This window comes from Sceloporus occidentalis, unplaced genomic scaffold, assembly GCF_023333645.1.
Source record: "Sceloporus occidentalis isolate IW3139 unplaced genomic scaffold, rSceOcc1.0.p SCAF_117, whole genome shotgun sequence".
Taxonomy (NCBI): Eukaryota; Metazoa; Chordata; class Lepidosauria; order Squamata; family Phrynosomatidae; genus Sceloporus; species Sceloporus occidentalis.
Genome location: NW_028317097.1, coordinates 100,376 through 124,972, shown reverse-complemented (window position 1 = coordinate 124,972; position 24,597 = coordinate 100,376). Strand labels below are relative to the sequence as shown.

At 39.6% G+C, this 24,597-nt stretch overlaps 1 protein-coding gene across 2 annotated transcripts in view; it reads left to right on the top strand.

The window, feature by feature from the left end:
* The window catches only part of LOC149282374 (transient receptor potential cation channel subfamily M member 8-like), a 30,167-nt gene that overhangs the window by 5,391 nt on the left and 179 nt on the right, over positions 1-24,597 (top strand). The window contains exons 2-24 of one of the 2 annotated variants that reach the window (XM_089498238.1): positions 4,279-4,399; positions 4,485-4,558; positions 4,950-5,106; positions 5,379-5,556; positions 9,019-9,191; positions 9,431-9,605; positions 9,728-9,795; positions 12,802-13,002; positions 14,695-14,797; positions 15,703-15,821; positions 15,931-16,212; positions 16,464-16,559; positions 16,728-16,857; positions 18,280-18,425; positions 20,561-20,673; positions 20,890-21,106; positions 21,348-21,439; positions 21,593-21,734; positions 22,257-22,428; positions 22,872-23,049; positions 23,233-23,423; positions 23,845-23,941; positions 24,547-24,580. In XM_089498238.1, coding sequence (XP_089354364.1) covers positions 4,279-4,399; positions 4,485-4,558; positions 4,950-5,106; positions 5,379-5,556; positions 9,019-9,191; positions 9,431-9,605; positions 9,728-9,795; positions 12,802-13,002; positions 14,695-14,797; positions 15,703-15,821; positions 15,931-16,212; positions 16,464-16,559; positions 16,728-16,857; positions 18,280-18,425; positions 20,561-20,673; positions 20,890-21,106; positions 21,348-21,439; positions 21,593-21,734; positions 22,257-22,428; positions 22,872-23,049; positions 23,233-23,423; positions 23,845-23,941; positions 24,547-24,580 — 3,259 coding nt within the window. Of the gene's footprint in view, positions 1-4,278; positions 4,400-4,484; positions 4,559-4,949; positions 5,107-5,378; positions 5,557-9,018; positions 9,192-9,430; positions 9,606-9,727; positions 9,796-12,801; positions 13,003-14,694; positions 14,798-15,702; positions 15,822-15,930; positions 16,219-16,463; positions 16,560-16,727; positions 16,858-18,279; positions 18,426-20,560; positions 20,674-20,889; positions 21,107-21,347; positions 21,440-21,592; positions 21,735-22,256; positions 22,429-22,871; positions 23,050-23,232; positions 23,424-23,844; positions 23,942-24,546; positions 24,581-24,597 lie in introns of those variants that run through there. The other variant, XM_089498239.1, reaches the window with a different exon arrangement.

Below are 24,597 nucleotides of genomic sequence, written 5' to 3'. Positions count from 1 at the left end.
TTGGGGCACCACACAAAAATACAGCAAAACCGCACAAGCCAAAGTCCTTGGCCACCAGGCTGTCACAAGAAACCATAAAGTGAAGAGAAGCCTTGATACCCTAAAATGCAAGCATAATAATACCAATCATAATAATAAAAGAAAATACAAAAACAATATGGCGTGGTTTCCCATCCCTCAACTCCTAAATAAAAATCATAGTCAAGATGTCAGTGTGTGGCGCTCAATAACAGACCTGTGTAACCATACGCAAGGTCAAATCCAATTCCTTAAATAGAACAAGGTATTTATTCTCCATCTTCTCAATGTCTTAGTTTTTAGTTCCCATTTAAAGACTAATCGCCTTGCCCATTGACTTAATGTTATAAGGTATGGTTGATGATATGGCCCAAAAAAGAAACAGATCTCTATTGATCATGTAGATGTTTTTTGCTCTTTATTCCATGTCCTGGCAAAAGAACATTTGTGCTAATAAACTTTGACTATTGCGGTCATACTACAAAAGCATCATGGTTTATTGTGTAGCATTGGGTGTCTTTAATTGAGATATTTCTTAAAATACCATGCAATCTATCACTTTGGCTAATATCAAGCAGGAGAATTAGAAAAGCAGATGGGAGGAATGTACCGACGGATATACGCAGTTCAGTATGAGATGAAAAATGCCTTTTTAGATGGAAATTAGTTCTAGCATCAGTGTAAGCAAACCATTATCATTTAGTGAATGGTACAGAATTGTATTTTCCATAATGATTTCTCTTTAATGTTGTTCTGATTCGTTTCATTTTTCTCTCTGTGGGTTTATGTACTGTTTGATATCTTCAGATAATTTAATTATGGGAGGTTGGGCTGGAGGTGGAGACTTGTTTTTGGAGACAGTTAAAATATTCTACCTGTTGGAGTGAAGAAAGCATTGATTGTGCCGACAGAAGGAAGCCCCTTCACCAGTCACAGGTAGTGTCCAGTGAGTGTGCTTGGGTTTTATTGAGTTTTTGTGTTGATATAACTCAACTGCTCCTAATTATAGACCTCTACATGCCACTATGCACAATATATACTGTTGGCTGTTTTATTCTGTCTGTGTTCACTCCTGTTTGCTACAAAAAAAACTATAAAAATGCAAAATAATTCATCCGATTTCAGTCTTTTTGCCTTTTAATAAAGTAACATTGATTTTCTTCCTAGGATAAATCATTACAATGCATTTCTTCCAACATTTCAAATGGTCAAATTGGTGTGGCGGGGGGGGGGGAGCACTAAGTCATGATGTCACTTAAATGTTTTATTTACATAATTTAATGCATCAATACATGCTGTTTATCTAGTCATTGTCGTAACTTTGTTACAATGAGTTATAACTTCACTGTTTAGTGAATATACCCCACTATATCTTTAGTACACTTTTGTACTTGCTCTTGTCAGTAATGATTTTCCAATGACTGCATTTGTTTTATACAAGCCCTTCTTTTATCAGTGTCTGTTTTGGCTACATGGTTTTTGTTAGCATTCTCATTAGATCTTCCTTATCTTAATCATGGGCCTGAATCTGTTTCTGTGACTTCTTGGGGAGAGATACCCTGTTCTCACAACCACCTTCACCTCTGTTTCTGGCCCTTTGTTCTGTTTATGTTCATATTTCTATATTTTGTGTTGCACAATAATGTTTCATACTCACCAAAAACTCTTTCTCTACTTGTTAGCTCTCGGCATGTTTTGTCATTAGATGAATTCTTGAACTTGTTTTTCTCTTACTGTATCACATTGTTTTTGAGATTCTGTTACTCTCTCTTGTTACTGTATTTATTCACTAAACACTGAGTCATGGATGAGTTTCAGTGAACTCAAAACTCTAAGCTCACACAGTAAGATCTCATTATGAAAGGCAAATCCAGAAAGTTTCACTTATTAGAAATGTTGAGATGAGATGGGATTTATCATAAACCCAAGTGGGTGCAACTTGAACTTAACTACAGAAAACACTCTGTGATAAATTATTTCTACTCAAGTGGTTCATTCTCTCCTACCTCCAGCTCTATTTTGTTTCTTTACTACTCTAGGTCTGTAGCTCTTTATCACTTTATTTTATAGTACTTTCTATCTATAGCTTTATTACATTATCTGTCCTTCAATAGCGTTGTCAACACATTATACCCCCCTAACATTTTGGGTGTTCAAACCAGGGCACCTTGGGGCAGTGTGTGAGGACAAACCTCCATCCATTTACCGCTCATTAGGCTAGTGCTAGTGAGTGAGATCAGTAGATCTCCTCAACAGGCCCATAGTCTCCACTGCCCACAAAATATTCTTAATATGAAAAATAGACGTAGCTGCATTAGCCAAAGGAAAAATGATGTTGATATCTTTAATTGGGCCAGCTTGGGTCACACAAGGTCTCTTATTCAGCTAAAGGTCAATAAAAAGTAGCAACTTTAGCCTATGGACTCCTAGTGGTTTCCAAAGGATATGAATTATGTTGGTGATTGGGACATTGAGGATATTTAGGTTTGGCAACCTAAAAAACCTACATGTTTAAGGTCCCTTTTAGCTCTTTGACACCTATGGTGAAAACAAATAATAAGGTAGAAATCTGATATTTTTAAAGCAATATTTCCATCCTATAAAAAAGGTGGAAAGGATGAAAGTTACAGTTAACATGACACAATATTAATATGTAGTGCCATGGAGGTAAATGCAACACCTTTCATTTTTATGTATGAAGGGCAAAGTCATACCTACCAACATTTGAAATGTCCAAAGTTTGTTTTTAGGAAGTGTGGTTAGGGGGCAGGGCTTTACCAAGACTTCACAATGGAAACCCTCTGTGATAAGTTGTACTTTAAGCTTTACCGAGTTACATTCTCATTTTTTTAAGAACACCTGTAAGTTTATCAGTTGTGATAAATCCCATTATGCGGCCTGTGCCCCTATAACACCAGGTACCTGAGTGATTACTGTTCTAGAGATAAAAGCACTACTACATTTCAGCATAATGACATGCCTACAATCTTTCCAGGATTTCCAGGGACAGTTTTTGATATTGGTTCCCTGACATCATATGCTGCCCTTCCTGACTCTGGTATCTGAAATATGCTCGTACATCACGTCCGTATATACGTCTTTGGTATCTGGGTTAGCTGCACAGGTCTATGAAACCATGCAACCAATCAATAAGTGAGCAGAGCCTCCATCGGAAATCTTGGTGTCCAGGGATCAGACACAAGTAGTGGGCCATGAGAGCCCCGTCCTGGGTAATGAGGGGGCCCATGACAGATTAGGGAGGCCAGACTCCTGTGCTTGCCTGGGGCCTGTACATTGGTACTGGTTGTACCTCCTTAATGGCAACCCTGTATGTCTGTACTCACAAAAACATTGTATATATATTTAAAAAGATGTCAATTCACATAAGAGAAAATCTTGCTAGTTGTACATGAGCGCAAATTACAGGCCACAATCCAGCACAGGTGACTCGGCTGCTAGAAAGGTGAAAGGCAGTATATGACATTAGCCACACATATGTTTCTAACAAGTGAATTACAATCCTCTTTGGTGTCAGTATATCGTTCTGGGGACAAATACAGGCTCTACAGTCAAAGCTTTTATAAATTATCTTTTAAATGCTATGTGTCCTGTCCTTTTTTATAGCATCTTTTAAACATGCATGGGATAGACACATAGCTATCTATAATCTAAGACATGGACTGATTAAGGTTTGAGCCTTTGAAATGGGAAACAATGGGCAGACAAGATGAGCCAAATGGTTATTATCTACAGTCAAATTCTATGTTTCTATCTTCATTAACTTCTGGTAAATCCAGAAACATTTCACTTGTGGTTTGGGAAATGTGTCCAAAATAATATATATAATTGAATCTATTATATTTTTGTAATCAGCTAATTGTATCTATTGATCTTATTTCACATTGAAGTTAGGTTTCTAATAATTTTTCTAGCAAACATTTAGACTAAAATGTTTTATTCTAAAATTAGAATTAAAAAAGAAATTCTGTCCGCTCTTTATTTTTGTATCTTGATTTAGAAATGCTAAGGGCATTTCAGTGATGTTTTGTGTCTTTGCATGTTTTATAGGGCAACACAAAGGTTTATTCAATAATATATTAAAGAAAATATAATTTTGTAACTTAAATTAAGATTAAAATTTCCTTCACATAGTTTAGCCAGTTTATTAAAAAATCTGTATTATTATTCTCTGTTTAATAGCCCAGTGATACTCTGTGCCAATTAATATCACATGGTTTAACTTCTGAACTTTACTTCCAGGCTTGTGGACAGTTCCTCCAATCTGTCCACAATGAGAAGTCGACGGGGTGTTATGTTGGAGAGCTCACGGACACTTTACTCCAGCTTTTCCCGCAGTATTGAGCTTTCTTTGGACGAAATCGTAAGATGGGTTTTATTTAGTTCTTCTACTTCACAGTTCACAGACATAGTGGTGGCATGTAATATTATGTACTCTTCTACTGCAGGATGCCACCAAATTTATTCAAGAGAACTTTAAGAAGAGAGAATGTATTTTATACACCAAGGACCCCAAGTCACAGTAAGCACCAGCGGCTGGCTATGTGTGGCAGCTACACGCAGGCATATAGAGACACTGTATAGTCAGATATATTAGAATGAAAGCAAGCGTTTTTGTTCTAGCATGCCTTTTTCATGCATTTTTTTAAAATTCTTGTAGTCGGAGATGCTACCATGCTTCCATTGTTTTAATCTGCTTTTATACACATGAAAAGTATTCGACCGAACATCCTTACTAACTACTTTAACATGCTTTAATGTTTGTTGACACTGTTTAAGACAATAGAGTGTCCCTTTTAAATGCCGTTTTGGATGTAAGAATCTATGCATGGGGTAACCAAAAACTTGTCACTGACCTTGGCTGTATCATGGTACACCTTGTGGGAGTGACAATGTATTTTCCGTAATCACAGGGACAATATATGCAAGTGCGGATACTCCAAGACTCAACATATAGACAGCACCCAGAACAACCAGAATGAGAAGTGGAACAACAAGAAGCACACAAAGGAACTGCCTACAGATGCCTATGGGGATATTCAGTTTGAAGCATTTGGACGGAGGGGAAAGGTGAGTGCTATTGGGAAGATACTGAAGTGGGAAGGTAGGGCCCTGCTGTGACAGCAAAGTGCAACCAGAAGTTACACGCTGCTGATGACAAAGATGGACTCACTAAGCTTAAGAAAGAAACACCTGATTTATGTCATACTGCAGTTAAAATGATTCTACATGTTGCAGTAGAGCAGGAGAAAGAGGATAGGGGAGTAACAAGGTGGGTTGCCAGAGGTGATAAGCATATACTGTGTGTGATTCTGTATTTTATATTATTTTTGCATCATCAGTACATCCGGCTGTCCCGTGACACAACTCCAGAGATCCTGTATGAGCTGATGGCCAAATATTGGCAGCTGAAGACCCCGAATCTCATCATCTCTGTTACTGGAGGAGCCAAGAACTTCTCACTCAAACCACGAATGCGCAAGATCTTCAGCCGCCTCATTTACATCGCACAGTCTAAGGGTGCTTAGGGGTATCTGTGTGTATGTGGGCAGGAGGTAACATAGTAACATAGTAACATAGTTCATAAGGTTGAAAAAAGACCAAAGTCCATCAAGTTCAACCTATATACATATTGTGTCCCTACTGTGTTGATCCAGAGGAAGGCAAAAAACCCTTATGAAGCAGATGCCAATTGCCCCATACCAGGGGGAAAATTCCTTCCCGACTCCAAATATGGCAATCAGAATAAATCCCTGGATCAACGTTCTGTCCCTATTAATCTAATATCGATAACTTGTAATATTATTGCTTTCAAGAAACACGTCCAGGCGCCTTTTGAACTCTTTTATTGAGTTTTCCATCACCACTTCCTCTGGCAGAGAGTTCCATAATCTCACCGCTCTTACTGTAAAGAACCCCCGTCTGTGCTGGTGTAGAAACCTTCTTTCCTCCAGCCGTAGAGGATGTCCCCTTGTTATAGATACAGTCCTGGGTATAAATAGGTCCTGGGAGTGATCTCTGTACTGTCCCCTTATATATTTATACATAGTTATTAAGTCCCCCCTAAGCCGTCTTTTTTCCAAACTAAATAACCCCAATTCTGATAATCTTTCTGGGTACTGTAGTCCTCCCATTCCCCTTATTACTCTGGTTGCCCGTCTTTGAACCCTCTCCAGCTCCACTATATCTTTCTTGTACACTGGTGCCCAGTACTGTACACAGTATTCCATGTGTGGTCTGACTAGTGACTTGTACAGGGGTAGAATTATTTCCTTGTCGTGGGCATCTATGCCCCTTTTGATGCACCCCATGATTTTATTTGCCTTAGCAGCAGCTGCCTGACACTGGTCGCTACAGGTAAATTTACTGTTAATTAAAACTCCTAAGTCCTTTTCCATGTCAGTCGTCCCCAGTGTTTTCCCATTTAATACATATTCCCAGCCTGGATTTTTCTTCCCCATGTGCATAACCTTACATTTATCTGTGTTGAACCTCATCTGCCACATCCCAGCCCAAGCCTCCAACCTATGCAGATCCATTTGTAATCGTGCGCTGTCCTCTATTGTGTTAACCACGTTACAGAGCTTAGTATCGTCTGCAAAGATTGATACTTTACTATACAATCCCTCTACAAGGTCATTAATAAATATATTAAAAAGAATAGGACCCAAAACTGACCCCTGTGGTACCCCACTAGCAACAGTCACCCACTCAGAGTATGTACCATTAATAACTCCAGTTCGTCAGTTTTATTGGTCAGACTTCTGGCATTAGTAAGCATACAATTTAGAGGTGTATGGTTTTTTTCCCTATGAAGCCTATCCCTATTAACTATTCTAACCCCTCCCTCTGCTCCACCCCCAGGTACATTTATAAGCCCCAGCTCTCTATCTACACTATCTTCCCCTTCTATATTGTAGTTTCCCTCCCCCCCTTTCCCTAGTTTAAACACTCCTCCACCCTTCTGACCATCTTCTCCCCAAGCACAGCTGCACCCTCCCCATTGAGGTGCAGCCCGTCCCTACCGTAGAGCCTGTATCCGACAGAGAAGTCGGCCCAGTTCTCCATGAACCCAAACCCCTCCTTCCTACACCAGCTTCTGAGCCACTTGTTTAGCTCCCTAATCTCCCGCTGCCTCTCTGGTGTGGCACGTGGTACAGGTAATATTTCAGAAAATACTACCTTGGAGGTCCTTGCCTTAAGCTTGCTACCTAAGTCCCTGAAATCATTTTTAAGGACACTCCGCCTCCCTCTCACTTTGTCATTGGTGCCAATGTGCACCATGACTGCTGGGTCTTCTCCAGCCCCTCCCAGTAATCTGTCAACCCGATCCGCGATGTGCCGAACTCGAGCGCCAGGCAGACAACACACTGTTCGGCGATCCCGGTCTTTGTGACAGATCGCCCTGTCTGTCCCCCTAATAATTGAGTCCCCCACTACCAGCACCTGTCTGGCCTGCCCTGCGCTCCTCCTTCCCTCCTTACTGGAGCAGACACCCCTCTGGTGGTCAGAGGCAGTGACTTGCTGCAGTACTGCTAACTCTGAACTAACATCCCCCTCATCTGCCAACCGGGCAAACTTGTTGGGGTGTGCTAGATCAGGACTAGCCTCCCTGGCGCTTTTCCCCCTACCCCGCCTTCTAACTGTAACCCAGCTAGCTGCCTGACTGTCCTGTACCTCCATCCCACTATCCTCCCCCACCTCTACCTGCGAGAGAGCTTGCTCAGTGAGCAGCAGACTCCTCTCCAAGTTGTCAATAGATCTCAGTGTTGCCAGTTGCTCCTCTAGACTCAGGATTTGTGCTTCCAAATGAGCAACCCGCACACATCTCGCACAGCAATATGCACCCTCGAAGCGCTGCTCAAGGATTGCATACATTGAGCAAGATGTACACCTGACCGCATTGTCAAACATGGAGGACATCTTGGCAATGGGGATAGCTCCAATAACTGGCAAAAACAGACAGTAAGGCGCAAAATATATATAAATATATTATATGCAATCACAAGGATTTATACTTTACCCTCCTTCTTGCTTTTTAACTCCTCACTTAGAGATGTCACTTAGGAGATTCGCCCCAGCTCAGGATTCGCTTGTGTGTCCAAGCTAAATGCAACTGCAAAAGCCAAGCAGAACTCACAGAGAAGGTTACTTAATTAGCAACACACCTGAAATAGCCCTTACCCTTTTTTATTTTGCTTTTTTCAACAAAACTTTACACTGAACACAACACAAACAAACACAGTTCTCCCCCTTGCAATAGTAATGAATATACTCTCCTTCTTTGCTTGTAACTCCTCACTTAGAGATGTCACTTAGGAGATTCGCCCCAGCTCAGGATTCGCTTGTGTGTCCAAGCTAAATGCAACTGCAAAAGCCAAGCAGAACTCACAGAGAATGAGGTGGTATGTTTGAAAGTGTGAAGAGTCAAGATGAAATAAGCAAATGCAAGGATTCAGAGGGATCCAAAGCATACACTAGCAATGAAATTTAGGCAATTGTGGTCAGAAACATTTAAGACAGAAAGGGTACTAAGGATGCCATTCCCTGCCTTACCCGAGACAGCCCTTCCTGGAATGATTACAGATCAAAACCAAATTTTATGTTACCAGTTAATTTTAACCTAGGTTTAAATATGTTCGGGAACATCTAGGATTCTTAGGGCGTTATCTGACCTAGAAACTTTCTTTAACCAAACAATCCTGTATTCCTTCTTAGACTCTTAATATATCAGTGTAAGGAGACTAAGTTCTTACACCTTGTTACCAATTTAGGGCAACAGCAGTTACCTATAAGAAATGATGTGATTGAGGACACTATGTTTTGTATTGTTTCATTTAAGGAGAAAGGATAAAAACTAATGTGGAAAACAATGTTTGTAATTGGATTATGGTAAAAAAAGTGGAGCAATTGATTAAGACTTTTATTTCGTATGTAGTCCTTCACTTATTTCAGTAACATATCTTTTCATATCTGACCTAGGAGCCTGGATCTTTACAGGGGGAACACATTATGGCTTGATGAAGTATATTGGTGAAGTGGTCAGAGATAACACTATTAGCCGGAGCTCAGAGGAGAAAGTTGTAGCCATTGGAATCGCAGCCTGGGGAATGATTTCCAACCGTGACACCCTGATACGGAGCCCTAATGCTGAGGTTGGGAGGCTGGCATGTTGGGAGCTTAATCAGTTTGGATTAATCTTTGTGGTTTCATGTAGTAAACTAAGTATTGTGATAGACTAGGGATATACCGCAGTCTGCAGAAATATACCTTCAGTATAGGCCAGTAGAAAAATAGTAGAAGAAGGTTTATATTAGGTCAATGTGGGTGTAAAAATATGTCACTAGTGGCACTTCTTTAGACACAGTTTGTGATACACTGCACTGTTTAACAGGGGAATTATGTAGCTCACTATATTATGGATGAGCAGAAGCGAGATCCTTTGTACTGTCTAGACAACAACCACACGCACCTGATCCTGGTGGATAATGGAACCCATGGCCATCCAACAACTGAGGCGGAACTCCGAGCTTCTTTGGAAAAGTACATTTCTGAACTGAATGTGCCCGGTGAGAAAACATTAATGAATGGGGTCAGGGGTAGTCATATAATTTGGGGTCTTATGACTTTCTTGAACACCCCACAGTAAAAGAAATGTATCTTACACAGCTTCTTAATGGTACTTTTACAGAGTCTAATTATGGTGGAAAAATTCCAATTGTGTGTTTTGCTCAAGGAGGCGGGAAAGAAACACTAAGGGTGAGTAGGATTATAGAGACGATAAAAAAAGATTAGAGGTTGAGGTATAAGAATATGGAAAAAGGAAGCATGTTTGTGTGTGTGGGATTTTGTGTTGATGAGTAATAGAAAGCTAAAACTTGATACATTCATGTGGAGGTGTACTTAGAAACCACCGCTCCTGGTGTGAAAATTGTCCTGAGGCCCCCATCCCCACCATGCAACTCCACCCCAGAAATGCCACTTATACATTATATATTCTTATAACTAGCAAACAATGTTATTAGAGACAAGGAGAGTTTGCATGTGTCATATATAGTTGTGCTCAAAAGTTTGCATACCCTTGGAAAATTGGTAACATATGAACCATTTTTAAAGAAAAGATGAGTGAGCAGGCAAAACACATTTATTTTATGTCTTATGAGATTCATATTCAACTGTAGGTTATAACAATATGGCACAATCATAAAACAAAACATGGCAACAAGAAAAGACTGCATAACCTTAGTTCTTAATACTGTATTGCCCCCTTTAGCATCAATGACAGAGTGCAGTCTTTTGTAATGTTTATCAATGAGGTCCCAAATTCTTGCAGGTCCTATAGCTGCCCATTCGTCATGGCAAAATGCCTCCAGGTCATGCAAAGTCTTTGGTCGTCTTTCAGGAACCACACATTAGATTTCCCCAGAGTGGCTCGATGAAATTAAGGTCAGGAGACTGTGGTGGCCAGTCTAGAACTTTCAACTAACAACTGGAGGGTCAATATAGCCTTGTGCTTAGGGTCATTGTGGTGATGGAAAGTCCAAGAGCGTCCCATGAGCAGCTTTTGTGCAGAAGAATGTAAATTGTCTGCCAGTATTTTGTGATAACATGCTGCATTCATCTTGCCATTAATTTTCACAAGATTCCCTGTGCCTTTAGATCTCATACACCCCCAAAACATCAGTGAGCCACCACCATGCTTCACAGTGGGGATGGTATTATTTTCTCTATAGGCCTTGTTGACCCCTCTCCAAACATAGCTCTTATGTTTGTGACAATAAAGCTCTATTTTGGTTTCGTCACTCCAAATTACAGTGTGTCAGAAGCTGTGAGGTGTGTCAAGGTGTTGTTGGGCATATTGTACCCGGGCTTTTTTGTGGCATTGGCATAGTAAAGGCTTCTTTATGGCAACTCTACCATGCAGCTCATTTTTGTTTAAGTATTGTCTTATTGTACTCCTTGAAACAACCACGCTGTCTTTTTCCAGAGCAGCCTGTATTTCTCCTGAGTTTATCTGTGGGTTTTTCTTTGTATCCCGGACATTTCTTCTGGCAGCTGAAATCTTTCTTGATCAACCTGACCTTGGCTTGGTATCAAGAGACCCCTGAATTCTCTACTTTTTAAACTTAAGTCTTTTGACAGTTCTTTTCTGCTCCCCATGGCTCAGTATCTAGCCTGCTTAGTGCATCCACATGAGATCTAACAAACTAATTTACTATTTATACACAGACACTAATTTAAAAAAAACATAGGTGTGGGAAATTAACCATTAATTGCCATTTTAACCTGTGCGTGTTGCCTTGTGTGTCTGTAACAAGGACAAACATTTAAGGGTATGTAAACTTTTTACCCGGGCCATTTGGGTCATATCTGTTATCATTATGATTTAAAAAGGAGCCTATGAAGGAGAGCTATGTGATACTAAATGGCTTCATATGATCACTAGCCTTAAGGAAACGACTGTTTTTTGTATGATCAATGCCAACATTTAACAATTTTTGCAGGACTTTTGAGCACAATTGTATTAAATACAGATTACCCGGTGCCTGTGCCATAAATTACTGATACCCTCAGCCTGATTTCCCCAGGAATTACTGATTACCGTATTGACCCGATTATAGGCTGCACTCTTAAAGCTTGGTTCTATTGTTCTTTTAAAGAAAAAATACACATTTCTGTAATGGTAAAACAGTATTTTACCTATTAAACAGGAATACATGTATTTTAACATGTTTGGTATCTATTAGTCAACATAGTCAGCATATGTTATATACAAACAGAAATATGGAAAACCAATAGCCATTTTAAGGTCCTCCACCTTAATTCATAATACACCTTACTTATAGATATGCCAATCTGCCCCCCAGACTTACCAACGCATCCCCAGGTATTGCTCTGTGCTCCCTGGTGTCTAGTGGGGGCAGCCGGTGGACTTCTGCATGATGAACGCAGACAACCTCCGCTACTGCTGGACGGCGCTTCCGGGGCTTCTATGGTGGAGCACCGGAAGGTCACATCACACCAGTGATCCACCTGGATCCGTAACTCTGCTGTTTGCCCACAGCAGGGCTAAATGAAAAAGAAAACCACCTACCCGGCGCCCGGAACTGCATGCCCCAGGCATCTGGCGAAACGAATTGCGTAACTGTGTTAAAGCCCGATTATAGGCTTAAAGTGTGTGGGGGGGGGGGAGTGCGGCCTATAATCTGGCCGATACGGTATATACAGATTTCCACAGCCAAACTCCCCCCATATTAAATATAGATTCCCTCGTATTAAATATAATAAGTTACTCATCCCCCCAACCTATGCTGTGCCAATCTTAAATATTCTTAGCAGGAGGTGGTGTTTGACAGTGCTGATGAGTGTCTCTCCCTCGCAGTCTCTTCCTCTCACTGCGTACTCTGCCTCGACGGATACAGATTCCGTCATCGTGTAGAAGGAAGTCTTCCAGCTTCCTGTAATGCGCCGAGGTGTGTTTGTGATCATGACTGGATGCATGGTCTCAGCAGGGGTTGACCGGGCAGCCAGGCCCCCTAGAGTGACGGGCCCAGTCGCAATTGCAACCCCTGTGACCATGGTAATTACACTTATGGTAACATTAACAAAGAATAAGGAAATACATAATTCAACAGAAACTGGAGAGCTATCTGCTGGCTTCCCATAGTCTACACGAAATGTAGCCTTTCATAAAGAACATCAGGTAGGTGCTGGCTATCTTTTGACTTTCCTTCCTATGTAATATTTTAATTTATTTTCTAAAAGGCAATAAACACAGCCATTAAGAGTAAGATCCCATGTGTAGTTGTGGAAGGATCTGGGCAAACAGCTGACGTCATTGCCAGTCTTGTGGAGGCAGAAGGCACTTCACTTGCGTCATCGGCCATCAAAGAGAAGCTACTTCGATTCTTGCCTCGCACAGTGTCTCGTCTGGCAGAGGAAGAAATGGAGGCCTGGATACGATGGGTACTTCATCAGGACAGGCCTTACATAGTGGTGCTTAACTATTTTGCACCACAGGGTGGGAGCTTTTTCAAGTGGGGTAAAAACAAATAATAGCATTTGAGTAATAATTCCTTCACCCCACTTCCATCCCTCCTTCCTCCACCTATTCTCCATTTCTGCCTTCCCTTTAAACCCTAAACTACCCTTTTGCCTGTATTCACTTTTATTTTTAAATGTTCTCCAGTGGGAAGGTTGCAGGTTGTAAGTAGGGGTGAGTGAGGCTGCCTGCCTTAAAGAGTCATACTCAACCTCTGGGTACACAGGTACTTTTGCATGACCTTCATGACGACATTATAATTATGATTATGTCTATGTCTTTATTTAGTCATGAAAATATGTGTCTATCTTCTGATACACTAGTTTCTGATACCAACACAGACAGATACAGTAATGACACTAAAAGTTTGATTTTTCTGCATTTAATTGCAATAATTTTTATAGATAAAGTAATAATGCACATACGCTGAATACGCTGAAGGATTCTGAGGGGTGGCTGCCACGAGGAGGAGGGATACACAACATCTAGGCTGTGTCTAAAGTAGATTTGTGTATTGGCATGAGCTTTCACTGAGCGTGACTTATGCAGCCTCATCAGTCATTGTAGTACTGTAAGCCATTATTATGAGGCTAACAATGGGCCACAATTGCAGCCACCCAATGAGTACAGGCGGCTACTATAGAGCTTCTTGGCCACCAGCCCCACATAACCAGCCTCCATCAGATCTGATAAGATAAGTAATACAGGAAGGTATAATACACCCAAGTTGGGTTACTGCCCAAAGGAACCACACAGCAGGTGGACCTGTTGGGTTTGAGTCTCCTGCAACACAACTACATCTAGCAGTGGGTTAATAGATCTGTCTGACAAATGTAAAGTGTGTCATATTCATACACACACCACTGGCTATTATTTTATTATAGTCCTTCTGTGTATAGTATGAATATGGACTCTACATGCTACAGCTTGAATTTTTTTAAAACCTTAATCTCTTTTGGAAAGAAATACATAATGGAAAAAGTAATTTTGTTGAAATGAATGGTAGGTCAGTAATTATCTCCCCAAACCACAGATGTCTCATATAATAGAATTTTTTATAAATGGATGTATTTCCAATTAGGGTTTTAGTATCCAAACAGACAGAAGACGCTCATGTCATTATCACAAGATATAGTGTTCTACCTGTGTTTAAAGCAGGTGACGTATGAGAAGAGGCACACGGTTCAGCAAAGTCCTAAATACCGAATTACTTTAAGATAAACCTAAAACATAATCATATTTCTGTATTAGAAACATAGAATTTAACAGTAGAACCGTTCAGTCCATCTAGTCTGCCCATTTTCCTGAGACTTCATGCCTATCTCATACATGTTATACATGTTTCCCGTAGACGCAGCTCCACATAGATTTTTCAGAGAACATGCATGCTTTTGCAATAGTAAAATATTTTCAATCTTATTGTTTTTGGAGATAATTGGTGTGAGAGTTAGGGGCTTTTTTACTTCAGGGAAAGCTGTAAAAATGTACTTACTGTTCTGAAATTACAATTATAAAGGGTGACCACAGCTTCTATATATATAGACAGCGATTATTAATGGGTGTTTTGGACCGCTGTAATCTCTTCCTCATACTGTTTTCTAAATTTCTTTTTGTAGATCAAAGAGATAATGGAAAACTTGCATCTTCTCACAGTCATCAAAATCGAACAGGCTGGGGATGAAATTGTGAGCAATGCTATATGCTTTGCCCTATACAAAGGTACCAAATAATGTGCCACCTTATTATTTCTAATGTAGCAATTTATTTTGGGGTGGTGAAAAATGTTTGTGTATAGTGTGAGACAAAGTATTTGTATATAAGTGTATATAAGTGTTTATCACATACCCATTATTTATTATACTTAATATTACGTAAATATGAAAATCAGCTGACATATCTAGAGAAGCATGTTTTATAGATATATACCCTTTTGTATGCTGGTATTAGTCCACAATATTAATCGCGCCAATGTGGTACTGCCAACAGATTAACATGACACATGCAAAACCTTCCAGATGCCACAGGTCTGCCCAACTACAAATTCTTTCCACTATAAGCTTTTATCAATGCGCAGGAACCCTATAATGTGTATTTACATCCTTTTGTAGTACAAAAATGAAAGGCTAGTTTTTAGTAGACATGTGCAATGGGCCAAAAACAATTCAGACAATTTTTTCAGTTCGTTTTTGGCACATTCATTTTCTGGGCAACAAATTACAAGTTACCCGGTGTCCACATTCACTCTCATTCACTCTCTCACACTCATTCTTGTTGACCTTCTCTCACGCTCTCTAAATGTTTCCCTACGTTCTCTGCCAACCACTTCTGCTTCTGCCAACCACTTCCGACAAGAAGTTGCGGAAGTGGAAGGCAGAAGTGGTCGGCAGAGAAGGTAGGGAGAGAAAATTTGAGAGAGAGTGAACGAGAATGAGAGAGAGTGAGTGAAAATGTGGGACAGTGTGTATGAAAGGGCCTGCGAATTTCGGCAGAAAATTCTGAGCGTTTTCTTTTTCGTCTGCTTAGTGGGCAGTCTGGCCTTGTTTTCGTGGCTTCGTACTAATAGTTTTTAGTAAACTTTACTGGTATGTAAAATCACTTAAAGCAGTTTTGTTATTTCTTTTCAGCTTTCAGTACTAACGAACAAGATAAAGATAATTGGAATGCACAACTGAAGCTTCTTCTAGAGTGGAACCAGCTGGAGTTGGCCAGTGAGGAGATCTTCACTAATGACCGACGCTGGGAGGTCTGATCTTTTGCACATAAATGTCAATAAAAAAACTGAATTGTACTTTGTGTTTGTTATTGATTAAACCCCATTATTTCTTATTTGTCTGTGTTCTCGTTTATCTCAGTCAGCTGACCTGGAGGATGCCATGTTTGCTGCTCTTGTTAAGGACAGGCCCAAGTTTGTGCGACTCTTGCTGGAAAATGGTCTCAATCTGCGAAAGTTCCTGAGCAGCGAGATCCTCAGTGAGCTTTTCTCTGAACATTTTAGTACCCTAGTGTTCCGCAACTTGCAGATTGCCAAGAACTCCTACAATGACTCTCTACTCACCTTTATCTGGAAGATGGTCTTGAGCTACCAGCGAAACCGCAAGGATGAGAGAAACAGCCGTGATGACTCTGAGAGTCAGGTGTGGGTGCAGCATTGTACTTTCTTACATGTTCTTCATAAGCTTTTTGCCTTTTTGATGGTTTCTGTAGTATCAGATGGAATTTTCAACACAGGGGTAGCCTACAAAACATAATTAGTACCCTTAACTGGCTTTTCAAGTGTGGGACTTTAATGTGACAAAAGTGGCTGACCGTTTATGTAGCATCACTAAGCATCATTGATGAAATGTGTGCATAGTTACATATCAATTAATCATGATATTTCTTCCAGGATCTTTCTCAGACAATTAAACATCCGATCCAAGTACTATTTATATGGGCGATTTTGCAGAACAAAAGAGAACTGTCTAAGGTTATTTGGGAGCAGGTAGGTAATTTAAATTGTGATGTTAAAATTGTTACACAGAAACACATCATCTAATTTCTCAGACTAATCTCTGTAATGAGTTTTAGCAAAGATTTATCTTTTGTAATGCTTAACGAACCCAGACTTAATTGCCAGCTATTTTCCCGGAATAACCTGTATTTTCCCCAGACAAGAGGATGCACTCTGGCTGCACTTGGTGCCAGCAAACTCCTAAAAAGTTTGGCCAAAGTCAAGAATGATATCAACGCTGCTGGGGAATCAGAAGAAATTGCAAATGAGTATGAAACAAGAGCTGTGGGTAAGAGTACTGGAAAGTCCAATTCTTCCCATCCTACCTGCTAAATTGATTCTTCTGCAGACAGCATGAATATACACTTCATTTAAAGTCTGGAACGCATCCCATTATAACTGCAATGATATGGCTTTTGGTAGTTTAATAACCAGAGAAGCAGTCTTTTAATACGAGGTTTATATAAATGGTCCCTGGGCAGATTAAGTATTGATGTCCAGCAGAAGCAGATGAAATAATTGCAGTCCTTTGGGGGATTCAGGATTAATATTTCATGCAAGCCTTTCTATGCTACCTGAATATGAAAGAGTCCATGAGAACCCACGAGTAAAGGACAGCTAATTTATCACACATTTTAGCTGCTTTTTTTAATTATATTTACTGGCATGAATTGCTGACAAACGAATCACGTATTATGTTCTCAGTCAAATAGGCCTAGGCAGCAGGTAGAAGTGGGTGGCAGCTCCTCTACTGCAACAACAGGGAGTCAATTGCCATTTTGGGATTGTAGGCCACTGTTGAATGGGCAGGTTCAAAGGAAGATCACTGACCTCCCCAACTGGCCCACTAACACTGAGCCAGCACACTCCTCGATAGTTCATTTCCGTCCAGCGCCGTGCATCTTTAAAAGGTGGAGTTCCGGGATATGACATCATATCCCTGCACCCAGCAGTAAGGATGGCCGCATGGAGTGAGCGGCACTATCCTGGGTTAGGGTTTTGCGGTGCCGCCACTGGATGTACTCATGTAATCTACCGTGCAAAAACAGGGAAGTGAAGCCCTCGGGGGTTCTGTAGCCACATACTTGGCACCTGTGACAGTGCCAGGAATCCACTATGGTTAAAGGTGCTGTCCCACTTAAAGAAAACATAAATTGTACTCCATATTATGCTAGTCAAATTAACCTAAGCAGGTCTGCAGTTTAATTTTTTCCTTCTTAAGATTTAATAATATGAATACAATGCAGAAATCTTTAAGGACCCTTTTTAGTTTCCATGGCAAGAGCCTATCTCTGCCTGCTTTTGGATCATATGACTTTTGAGTGTTCATAGCAAAAATTACGAATGTTTACAAAAGGTTACCTTACTAAAAAAGTAGCAGTAGCAGAGTAGGTGGAAAAGTACCTTTATAGCACAGGAAGGAGAATATCCTTGTGGGATCTAAAGACAGGCTAGGACTAGATGGTATAGGTGCTGTAGCCAGATTTACATGGTGAAGCAGGCATGACAGGGCAAAGACAAGGTGCACATAGACTAGTGTAAAGAACTAGTATTGCTGGAAAAGGGCAGGGGTTTATTCACGCATGACGGCCATGAGATGTTTAGCTTGTTACTATGGATCGGAATGGCTGGGCAAGAGAAGCCTTCTGCGTTGCGGCTGTTAATAAATGCTTATTAGTAATGTGCAAATCACATCCTCTTTTATTGACAGAGTTGTTCACAGAGTGTTACAGTAACGATGAAGAGTTGGCAGAGTTGCTCCTGGTTTATACCTGTGAGGCCTGGGGGAATAGCAACTGTCTGGAGATGGCAGTCGAAGCAAAAGACCAGCAGTTTATAGCACAACCAGGAGTGCAGGTGGGAAATCCGGAGCTAGTGGCATCTTACAAACATATTGACAACTATGCATATACCTTACAAATAGCCATTATAACCAGAATATACAACATTAAAAGCATCTCAATTCTGTCTGATTCTGATCATGTCTTTCCAACTTGAATATTCATTCTTTAGTTGAACTTTGTATATTTTGAAGCATATTTTACATATCCCTAGTGCTGCATGCAATGACAGCGGATTTAAAAATCCACTTTCCTTAGGCTACCATGTCTTTTAGTGACAGAGTCATGTTGCCTGTTTACCGGCACAACCCCAGTCATTTGTAACTTGGGCTGTAGCATAGGCTTCCGCAGCTCCTAATGAGCAAGGCAGGCAGTATTTAGGGGGCTCCAAGGCTTCTTGGTGGGCAATTGGAATTTTTAATACTGATTAAATTACATCTGCTACTAAAGGCTTGAATAGCTTTTTATTACTAGGGATGTGTCCAAGTTTTACATGCAATATTTTTACATGCATCCAATTACATATATATCTGGAAGGTGGTCCCATCATTCTCTGTTATGCCAGTGTGTAAGAGCACAGGAGAAGGCTGTTGTGTGTTGTTATGCATCCATTATGTAATTTATGGATATTATGTTAAGACATAACTTTTATTGACCACATAACATGTGATTAAGATGAATTTGTATTTTTAGTTTTTGCTTTTTTTTACATGAAAAGAGGTAGCCATATTCTGCTTGTTCTGTGTATCGCATGGTTAATATATGCTGAAACAGTTTGTTTTACAAAGTACATAGACAGTCCACAGTCAATAAACACATTCCTTTCAGTCTATAGATCACATTTCTCTTTTATAAGATTTATTTTGCAATAGTATTGAAGGTTACAATACATTTAGCAGCCACAATCAACCCCCCTGCATTACTATACCTGAGAATTTTCTAAATAAATTGACCCTTAGACTCAATGAACATCAATTCCTTCGTAGCTCATCACACAGATTCAATGTTCGGATTCATATTCACTAGCTAAAAGTGACAACCAACCTGTTCTTAGAATGGCCCTTTCAAAAATTATAATTTACCAGGAGGTAAAGTAATTTAAAGTCTGAGATATTCAGGCAATGGTTTCACGGCAGTGAAAATAGCAACTGGGCTACCTTAATATCATGAAATCACAGTACAATAAGATTAAGCCAGCTCTAGATTGTGGAACATTACAAACCAGTTTAGCCCGAGATCTTGAGTTGATGCATAATATGAGCCTCCGTGTCTTTGTAAATCCTAATTTTCAGGGTTCAACACTGAGTTGCCAGCTATTTTTTGATCTGTTAGCTCAACAAAAAGGTTGCCTTCTGCATAATTGTTTGGAAACCAGCCACATAACCACAATTGATCTAATTTCTAGCATCTACTGCTTCACCTTGAACGGTCACAGTGATGTATTAGATTACTTTGTGCAACTGACTTATTGTGTAATATCTGTTGAATCAAGGTAGTTTGTTGAAGTCTGTTTAGAACTATCTGAGTAATTGTAATGCTTACTTTTAGTGTGACAATATGTGGAAGTTTAGAAATTATTCAGTTCCCCATTGTTTTTGCAATTATGTCCCAGATTACACTGTTATGGGTATATCAGTGCACCTTAGATTTGCTTACATTTGGTTCTTTCTGCGCTTTTGTAGTAGACAATGAAACAAAAAGAAAGCATAGCATGACAATTAGGGAGGAACTATAAGGCTTACAAGGCTTACATATGTTCAAGATCTTTACAGAGATAATGATCATACCAAAGTATTTGTTGGTTCCTGATGGGATGCAATTAACTTTCAATTTGTGTAACAACAACACAGTCATTACTAGCACAACATAGGCATACAGACCACACAGTATGTTGCTATAGATTTAAATCAGGCAATGCCACTCATTAAACAGATACCTAAAATAAGACTGTCCATTTTATAAGATTGAGGAAATGTGCCTATAAAGATTGCTTGCATTTGTGGTAGGGCAACAATTTGAGACTAGTAGAACCTCTTGGCATCCAGTTTGCCATGTAGAAAGTAAATATTTTGTGCAAATGTTGTGTTGTTGTCCATATTGCTAGTCATCCAATAAAAGGCTGTCCTGTCCCTAATCATTCTGTTTCTGCAGAACTTTCTCTCCAAGCAGTGGTATGGAGAAATCTCCAGAGATACCAAGAACTGGAAGATTATTTTGTGCCTCATTCTGTTTCCTCTCATTAGCTGCGGATTCATCTCCTTTAGGTACAAATATATGCACTAGCCATATTGAAATGTAAATCTTGTGCTAATATAGCCTAGTTATATATATATATACCCAGACCTACTAAGTCAGGATATGACAATTAAGTTGTCTAAGGGTGTGGATCCACTGTTAGCATTCTAAGCTTTTTCCCCCATAGGAGTTACATACTTTTGGGTAATATATGATAACATTGGTACACTGTGGTCTTAATGCAGGAAGAAGATCTCAGAGGGAAAGAGAAATCATTTGTGGAAGTACTTAGCTTTTTTCACCTCCCCGTTTGTTGTCTTCTCCTGGACAGTTATCTTCTATATCGGGTTCCTCCTACTATTTGCTTATGTATTACTAATGGACTTCCAGCCATTCCCCACTGGGCTGGAGATTGCAGTCTATGTGCTGGTTTTTGTACTGCTTTGTGATGAGATAAGACAGGTATGCACAATGTATAAATGTATAAACAGGATATATATATGTAATTTCACTACACCACTCTAAAGTCTAGCTTTACCTCCATGTATTTTGGCACTAATTTAATGTTGATTTATTACAAAACATGCATTTTTGAAAAATAAAGCAATCCTTGTCATGGAATATATATATATATATATCAGTTCAGAGCTCTAGAAACACTTTTTAGCAGTTTGTTGATCATACATTACATTACTTTCTGCAGATGTACATGAGCGGAGTGAAGTATTTCATTGACTTGTGGAACATTATGGATATTCTGGGTATCCTGTATTTCATTGCTGGGATAGTATTCAGGTCAGTACAGTTTCTAGTAAGAATCACATATGGAAAATACAGCACTGGTGTGGCATCCTGTTTGCAAATTTGGGCTTTATTACTGAAAATTGATAGGTGGACAAGAATATGAAAATTGGCAGAGCTCATATCTCACCTACTTTCTTTCTACAGACTATACAGCGACAGTCCTAGCTCTCTGTACACAGGCAGAGTTATCTTCTGTCTTGATTATATCATCTTCACTGTGCGGCTCATTCATATTTTTACCGTCAGCCGGAATCTGGGACCAAAGATCATAATGTTACAGAGAATGGTGAGAGCAAGGCAGCAATAAACACAGTTTAAAATGGTCGTCCAACTGTTCAAGAAAAAGAGACAAAGATTATTGAGCACCACGACATGTTAAGCAACTCCATCTTTTTTTATTCTTATTTCTCAGGCTTTAATCACATAAGGGCAACACAGAAACTTTTCAGGAACGTTTCAGTTTCTATGGCAACAACCTATTAGTGCCAGCTTTTACATCATGTGACAGTTTGGAGCATCACAAAAGAGGCAAACTTTTACATGATTAAGTAATTTGTTGTAGGGCGTTGGGCATTTAACAGTACTAGGAATTGTGTTTCTAATGGTTCATTAAGCAGGAGAAAAATATAGAGGAGGCAAGAAGGGCATAACAAGCAATAGCAAACAGGGGGGGTCATCCTTAAATGAGGCATTGTTTCTAGAAGAAAAGATTCTGTTTCTAGGAGGCAATTTATATTTATTTTATTTATTTTTAAGCCTTCACTATTGTTTCCATTTCTGATATATCTCACCTTTTTTGATCTGTTAGCTCATCGATGTGTTCTTCTTCCTCTTCCTGTTTGCCGTCTGGGTGATTGCCTTTGGAGTGGCCCGTCAGGGAATCCTACGACTGAACGAGCATCGTTGGGAATGGATTTTCCGCTCAGTTATATATGAGCCATATTTGGCTGTGTTTGGACAATACATATCTGATGTTGATGGTAATTTTGCTTTACTCTTCACTCTATACAGCTGGTTGTATTCATTTGGCAGAGGGGTGTACATGTGCTTATCTTTGTACTTCTCTATATCTTCCTTATAATGTTAAATAGACTTGACTTGGACCCTACAATTTTAATTAACCTACTGTGACATGCACAGCTTGATTGCAAAATGATGGCATTCACAAGGTGAGGCAGGGAGGATTATAAAGAATATTGTAGAATGGCTTGTGAGCAAAGCTTTTTTGTATATACTGTACACCCAATCAAATTGTATCCCTGGATTCCAGAATGTTAGTAAAATGAATTGAAATCCCTCAAATCTATCGAACAACAGATCAGTACTTGTGCATCTCACAGGTATTGTTCTGTTGTTTGTCATCAATGTGGTGTCTTTTTAACCCAGTTTTCTGTCATTGTTAGGAATATTCTTCTAATTCTAGGTACCACTTATGACTTTGACCATTGCACTATTACCGGGAATGAGTCTAAACCACTTTGTGTGGAGCTGGATAGTGACCACAACCCTCGATTTCCTGAGTGGATCACCATCCCACTGGTCTGTATCTACATGCTCTCCACCAACATCTTGCTTGTCAACCTACTAATAGCCATGTTTGGGTAAGTTCTGGAAATCTGTAGCTCATTCTAGAGCTGTGAGCCTCATACAGATCTATTGTGCATATTGTTCACATTTCATTTTTCTTGTGTAATAGATGTTCTCCTCTTTGATCTAGGATTGATTGTCATAACACATTGTAAGCATAACACAACCAATAACGCAGTTTTTTTGTTGCCCGGTAGATACACCGTGGGCTCTGTACAAGAGAACAATGACCAGGTGTGGAAGTTCCAGAGATATTTTCTGGTGCAGGAGTATTGCAGCCGACTCACTATTCCTTTTCCTTTCGTCATATTTGCCTACTTTTATATGATACTCAGGAAGATGTTCAGCTGCTGTTGCAAACAACAGGAGCCTCAACCTTCACCATGTTGTGAGTGATCTGTAGAAGTCACCTCTCTGAGAACTGAGACACTGCTGAGAACTAGGACACTGTTCTGATTAAAAGTTGAATAGTTTGTTGAGATGTGAACAGAATTACCTGAACCTGAACCATTTTTTAATCTGCTATTATTGATTAACGTGTTTTTTTTTAGATATTTGGAGAATTGTGAAACTAGGCTTGGAAAGCTGGTCTGTCACTAGCTAAGACATGTTGTTGTTTAAGTAACAAACATGGGAGCGCAAGATGAGATCATCATGGGTTCTATAAAATACTATACTTTGGGAAACTATGACCTGTTGCTAGTTGATCGTAGTTATATCTTACCATCAAATAAAAAAATGCATTCAACAAACTTCAGTTTTCTTCCGTGTAGTTAAAATAAGACTTCCCATGTCCCATCTGCCAACAGGTTCTAAGAAAGAAGACAATGAGACACTGGCATGGGAAGCTGTGATGAAGGAGAATTACCTGGTAAAACTGATCAGCCAAGCACACAACAGCATGGAGTAAGTGACATGAAGGGCAAAGGCATTGACAGTTAATGGGGAATGACTCTAACTGGGGTAACAAAGAAGGACTAGAGAGAATGGTAGCTGGAAAGCAGAAAAAGCTGGACTTTAGATGTAACTAATAATACTGCTCTTTTCCACAGACATTTGTGTGAAAAAAACACCACAAAGAGTACTACCCCGGTTTCTGTAAGGTCTGGTTTCCACAATAGGCTAGTAACAGGAAGTAGAATTAATAAAAGCATTAGCTTCAACCACGTCTGATGTAAGGCTGTCCCATTTATCTACCACTCAGTTGTCATTAAACTCCCTTATCATTTTCAGACATTACACAGAATATTGTGTACAACTCTGGAGACCCTGGATGGAATAGGCATAAAGCTATTCAAGACCAAGGACTGATTAATGTCTGAGGCAGAATGATTCTTATCTACCATCAAATTCTATGTTTGTTTATATCCAATCAAATAATTATTTTAAAAAAGTGTCCCCATATGAAATGCAACAATATACTGATAACCAGTTTACTTCATATATATATATATATATATTTTAGAGATATAGTTGTATAAGAAGTCAGAATATGTCATTTTTCCTAACAGAATGGAACAGAGATTCAAGCAACTGGAAGCGAAGGTAAATATTATTATTAT